The 6,437-nt window shown below is 35.2% G+C and overlaps 1 protein-coding gene across 1 annotated transcript; it reads right to left on the reverse strand.

Moving 5' to 3' along the window:
• Window positions 1-706: 706 nt before the first annotated feature.
• Window positions 707-6,095, reverse strand: LOC110740308. The gene is made up of 3 exons (XM_021920797.1): window positions 5,735-6,095; window positions 5,090-5,113; window positions 707-1,445 (listed from the first exon to the last, which is right to left on the reverse strand). The coding sequence occupies exons 1-3, from the start codon at window positions 5,967-5,969 to the stop codon at window positions 1,099-1,101; spliced, it is 606 nt and encodes a 201-aa protein (XP_021776489.1). The 5' UTR covers window positions 5,970-6,095; the 3' UTR covers window positions 707-1,098.
• Between the last annotated feature and the right edge of the window lie 342 nt (window positions 6,096-6,437).

Genomic DNA, 6,437 nt, shown 5'->3' on the forward strand with positions numbered 1-6,437 from the left:
TAATTGAAAATTTTTAACCAATCATATTCATTGTAATTTGGCACAAGGATTATGAGTGAGATTAGGTAAGGATGAGTGAGAAAGCATTAAATATAAAACAGAAAAAGAGAGTTGATTTACTAAAAAAAACTTACCAAAAATAGAAAGGAGGAATGTAATTTTAGAATACCAAAAATAGAAAGGAGGAATGTAATTTAGAGAAGGAGGGAGTATTGTTTAAAACTGATGATGAAAATTTTCTTTGTTTTTGACTCATTACATTTTAATATTCTAACATTGTTTAAAAATGATGATGAAAATTTTCTTAATTGAAGTGTAATACTCGTATCACGTGCATAAAAAGACTAGTTGTGAAAGAGAGGAAGTAATAGCTTAGTGCACCATTATCATGTACCTAATAATTTCAAAATGATACTTGGTACCTGATAGCCAGCTAGATTAATGAATAAAATTCCTGCTTGAAAGACCATAATAGTTTGGGCAGCCTCTTTTCCGAATTAGGTATCATAATATTAACTGGTCAGGTGGAGAAGGCAGAAGGGGGTGGCGGCAGCTATGGGCTCGTTGCGTTGGGAAATGTATGGTGGCTGGTGCCGCTAGGTTATGTCGCTATGAGTTGAAAGATAGAGAGGAAACAAAAGGACATTTGAGTACTTCTAGTTAATAGTCATTGGTTAGCTTGGAATCCTAGCGTTTAACAGGTAGATTAAGAAAATCCTTCAAAGCTCAAGCAGCAAGTTTCGACCAAGTTACAAAAGCCATTTGAGATATAAATAAAATTTCCTGTTTACCAAATATAATTAGACAAAACACTAAGTTGCTGTCGAGAATATTCATTACACTTTCAGCCGGCTAAAGTGGATTCTTCGTGTTTACAAAATTATATTTTAAAGCAATTATGCACATCTTGTTATGCGGAATGTGTTGAGACAACTATCCAAGCTCCAGTGATAAATTCTCGATGGATATGATGACAGTAAGCAACAAGCAGCTCATGGATTTTGGGGGGCCGTACACCCTGAATGTAAATTTTGGGCTGTAATTCAGTATCTGTGATAAAGGTTCAGGTGCGAGTCTTCTGAAAAACTACAGAGTATACTATACAGACTGAACATTTCCCTGCAACTGAGCACCGGACTTGGTAACTCCATCCTTCCATCCTTTTTGGCGAGCCCGTTGTTCCCAAATTGCAGTTAATTTTTTCTGCGACACCAAAGCTGCTTCAGCCTTCTCCCTGGCTTCCTCACAGGTTTCCATTCCTGAATTGCACTTGTCTGCCTCCTTTTGGTACTGAGAAGTGATCTTCTTAGCTTCCAGCAAAGCCATGTCAGCACGCTTCTGAGTTTCTGCAGCTTCAGCTTCTCGTAATTTCAATTCCTCAGCTAGCAATTCAGCAAAATTCTTCTCAGTATCTTCACTGACCCCTGGATCATGCTTTGAACAATCTGATTATAATAAAAATGCATCAGTAACAGTACCGGGATAAAGTAATTTCAGGTAAGCTTGAGATAGCAAAACTAGATGGAAATTGTCCAAGCTAGATACGCACATCACTTCAAAGTACTCAGTACTCAACCAAAGGACTCCTGCCACCATTAAAGTGCAGCAGACATACTATGTCAAAGCACATAAGTTGTGTCTTTATAAATTCAAAGTGCAGCCCAGAGCCCAAGTGGTTTGGGAGAATAGCACAGATTAACTCTTGAAAGTTCAAAACACATTAACACTTCAAAAGCAAAGCTTGTGCACATCTAGGATGACCCAAGCATGAGGGATGTGTTATAGGACTCATAGCAACAAAGTAGAAGATAAACTAATAATCAAGCCAGGCTTGTTCTATAAAATCAAAGTAAAACTAAAACAAATAACAAAAATGCTGAGCATTCATTATCTAAGCTTTAATTCCAATGCAGTCATTATATAAGAAATTTGACGAATTATGTACCCGCATTTATTAAATTTATGTAACAGGATAAATAAGTTTCACAGGAAACTATAGGAGGGAAAACAAACATTACCAGAAATCACTATATAATACATATAGATAGAATAATTGAGGAAGTACAGCAAGGGAAGATTTCAACACCACCATATTCATTAAGTTGTGAAATCTTCTAGTTGGCCAAAACCGTGCAGATGAAGATGAAATTTGGAAGGGAAAGATGACTTAATTTAGATATAAAGCACTTGGAAAATAAAAATAACAATCCCAAAACATGAATCCCAAACAAGACAATCCTGTAGTTACAGATTTAAGATAGCTACAAGCACTACATTAGTCATTTAAAGCAACTAAAAGATAAACATGATGCAAGGAACACTACTAGAATTAGGTCGATTTCCGACGGACACATTATTCCGTCAGAAAAATCGGAATTTCTCCGGATTTTAATTCCGTTGGAAATTTCCGACGAATTCAATAAATCCGTCGCAAATCCGTTGGAAATTTCCGACGGAAAATCAGAATTTATGTACCTTCCGACGGATTTTTCCGTCGGCAAGTACAATTTCCGACGGATTTGTATTCCGAATAATTTTTTTAAAAAAAAAAAAGAAGAAAAAAAAAACTTTTAAATAAAAACCCTAACAATCCCCCCCTTCCTTTTCCGCCTCTTTTCTTTCCTTTCCCCCTTCTCTTTCTATATCCCTTTTCCCTTCTCCTTTTCTTTGTCGTTCTCCTTCTCTCTCCTCTTCTCTGTCCTCTTTTTCTCCTCTTCTCTTTCCTCTTCTTCTCCTTCTATTTCCTCTTCTTGTTCTCTTTTTCTCCTCATTCTTGTTCTCCATCTCTCATCTTCTTTCCCCCATCTTTCTAACTACCACATGAACGGCGCAAAACAAAGGTTTTTAGGTGAAATTCGACCATGAAAACTCTAGATCTAGAGTTTTCATGGTCGAATTTGGCCTCATAAACCCAATTTTGAGGTTTTGGAGGTGGAATAAGGTATGTATATCTTTTTTTAAAAAATATGTTTGATGCTATTGGTAGCTTGTTGTTGCTTCTTCTTGGTACTACTGATCATATGTTGCGCAAATCATAATACTACCTCCTCCACACAAGGCACAAAATATTAGGCTGGTGTTTACTTTGGCGGTCACTTACTTAGATTGTCTTGGCTTGACAACTTGCACTTTAATAAAGTATCGACTTTAGATATATAAAAATAATGTGTCTGCGTCATGATAAATAGCTATACCTGATTACTATATCATTCTTCGTCCAACTCATAAAGCTCCCATAACTACTTTAACTTGCATTACTTGAAAGATGATGAAATCACAGCTAGTGAGTTCATGACTGGAATTGTTACTTTGGCCTTAACCCTTTATGAGAAGTATAACTTGGAAGTCTTGACCCAACCAGTTTGAAGCCTTGAATGGTTCTTTTGGCCTTAGCTCATCTACCTAGAGTTGAAAAATATCAACCTCTCTTTGACAAGTATGGGGATGTGATTAAGAAGAATGGATTGTGGAATGTAAAATGCCATCATGAAGGGAAATGGTTAGCAAGCATGTCTAGCCTTAAGAGAGACTTACACTATGTGAAGCGTAAGTATGAACCTAGGAGGAGAATTGTGAGGTTTCCTAAACTCCCAAAAAATACTACCGAAGTCGCCAAACAAAAATCACCAAGTCCAATTTTCTCTGTGTTACTGCATTTAATTCACTTAGTAACATAGAGAAAATTTCAATAAAATTACATCATTTCACTAATAATTAAAGAAAAGTACAACTTTGCCATCTAAGGCAATTATTGAAAGCAATAAACATAATCATAGTTCAATTATGCAAGCCCCACTTTCAATATAGTCATCTTCATTTTGATCATAGTCAAGATCATCTCGCTTGGACTTATCCCTATCACTTGGGTTAGTCATGAAAGTTGGGTTATAGCCACTATAGCTTGGAGTACGGCCTGAACTTGACCCAGACTCACATAGATTACCATCCAGACATGCATAATTAGAGTAACTTGGGCTTTTGATTGGGCTCACATTACCACGAGGTTGGTTTAAAGAAGCATTGGGCTTTTGAACTTGGTAATTTTTGTTTAGCGGCTTCAGGACATTTTACAACATGAAAGTGGACTTTTGGACTTGGACGATTTGGAGGTTCATAGGTTAGAGTACGAGTAGGAAAAGGGTAAATATTGCTCCTACCAAGAGGTGGTATGAACTCGTTACTGGATGACACAAACCCATTGGGATCCTTATGGTATGAAAAAAGGAGTTGGGCATTGAAGTAGTACAGTTGCACATCTTCTCTCATGGTAGTATTTTATGGGAGGTTAAGAAACCTCACAATTCTTCTCCTAGTTTCATACTTACGCTTCATATAGTGCAAGTTTCTCTTAAGACTAAACATGCTTGCTTACCATTTCCCTTCATGATGGTGTATTTTATTCCACAACCCATTCTTCTTGATCACAACCCTATACTTGTCAAAGTGAGGTTAATATTTTTCAAATCTAAGTAGATGGGCTAAGGCCAAGAGAACCATCCAAGGTGGTTGGGTTAATACTTCAAGGTTATACTTCTCACAAGGGGTTAAGGCCAAAGTAACAATTTCAATCATGAACTCACTAACTGTGACTTCATCATCTTTCAAGTAATGCAAGTTAAAGTAACTCTTAGAGCTTTATGAGTTGGACGAAGAATGATACAGTAATCAAGTATAGCTATTTATCATGATGCAAACACATTATTTTTATACATCTAAACTCGATAATTTATTAAAGTGCAAGTTGTCAAGCCAAGGCAATCTAAGTGACCGCCAAAGTAAACACAAGCCTCATATATTGTGCCTTGTGTGGAGGAGGTAGTATAATGATTTGCGCAACATATGATCAGTACCAAACAGAAGCAACAACAAGCTACCAATAGCATCAAATAATCATCTTTCAAGTACTGCTTAATGCTTATGATACACATAAAAGGCCAATATCCATGATATACCCCCCTCTATATGCCACTACACATTATGACTTATATTCAATACATCATAATATCGTATCAAAGAGGGCAAAGACAGAAAGTAATATTTTCTCATCCGATGTGTATTTACAAAGCCATAACAATGAAGGATGACAAACCTGTAAAGGAAATATTGCTGAGCCCTGCAATAACAAACAAACATAATGAACAAATTAACAAAAGTCTCAATACGATGAAAAAGTAATCAGAGCTCAAAGAACAAGTAAAAAAACCAACATTATCAAATTCAGAAATGTTACTAAGATTTATTAAGCTTCTTCAGTAATCAAAAGCCGAAATCATAGTCATTATAGCAGAATATATACTCCAACATTCAAGATATCATCATTCAAATATTTAAACAATGAACCCTTAAAACCCCCAATTGTCTATTACCAACCCAAATCAAAGAACTTCAATCTAAACCAAATAGAATGTGAAACACTGAAGATCACAAACTTTTCCTCCCACAAACAAATATAAATTAAATTTTCTCATAACATGATTTGCGCATAAGTCAGAATCACCCATCAATTAAAAAAAAAATGAACCCCAAATCAAATCCCAGGAAAAATCAAACGGCATAATAATGATCAAATGAACCCCAAAACTAACAAACAATAAATTAATCACCTAGTTAATATTATCAGCAAATCGACTATAAATCAGAAATACCCACGAATTAAAACCAATCAAATATTCAAATTGAAGAAAAAAAACTGAAAATTTCCCAAAAAAGTCAGATTGAGATCTGAAGAACATACCATCAGGAATAGATATGAGAGGCGGAGAATCGCAATTACAAGTGCAAGGAGGACAAGAAGGCGTAGTTGAAGAAGAAGATGAAGAAGAAGAGGAGAGAGAAACAGGGGCAGAACCCTCTAAGAATTGCCAATAGAGAGGAGGTCCGACAATGTAGGCAGCAATAGAGAGAGCGATAAACCCTAGAGTTAGCTTCAATACTTTTGGATTACAAAATCTTTGCTGAATAACCGCCATTGTTGTCCTGTTTCTCAAGCTTTGTTGCTGCTGCAAATTTTTCTTCGCTTCGCAACCGCAGCGATCGTTTCTTTTGGACTGTCGGTTGGCTGCACAAAGAGTGGTAATATCACTGAAGAAAATTTTCTTCTAAAAAAATAAAATAAAAATATTCTTTAATACTTTAAAAAATTTCAAATCATGATTCGCTGTCTTGTAGTAAATTTTTTTTTTCTTTTTTTTTGACGGGATCTTGTAGTAATTTTATATATGCTTTTTATACATTTATATTTTTCTTATAAAAAATATTTTAAGTATCTATCTTAGACAACTATGTAAAATTTTATGCAAAAAATATTAAAATATGGATTTGCAGTAAAAAAAATCTTTAAAGTACAGTAATTTATGTTGATATATATAAGGCAAATCAATTGGAAATAACGGACGGATTTATATGTACAAAGTATGCATATAACGTAATTTATTAAA

Source organism: Chenopodium quinoa, unplaced genomic scaffold (assembly GCF_001683475.1).
Source record: "Chenopodium quinoa cultivar QQ74 unplaced genomic scaffold, ASM168347v1, whole genome shotgun sequence".
Lineage (NCBI taxonomy): Eukaryota > Viridiplantae > Streptophyta > Magnoliopsida > Caryophyllales > Amaranthaceae > Chenopodium > Chenopodium quinoa.

Bases quoted from the DNA above. Each gene is read 5' to 3' on its own strand.
- LOC110740308 (XM_021920797.1), bottom strand. From the start codon at position 5,969: ATGGCGGTTATTCAGCAAAGATTTTGTAATCCAAAAGTATTGAAGCTA. The intron at 5,114-5,734 runs GTATGTTCTTCA...TTGTTATTGCAG, and splicing joins TCTCATATCTATTCCTGATG to GGCTCAGCAATATTTCCTTT. The intron at 1,446-5,089 runs GTTTGTCATCCT...TATTATAATCAG, and splicing joins CAGCAATATTTCCTTTACAG to ATTGTTCAAAGCATGATCCA.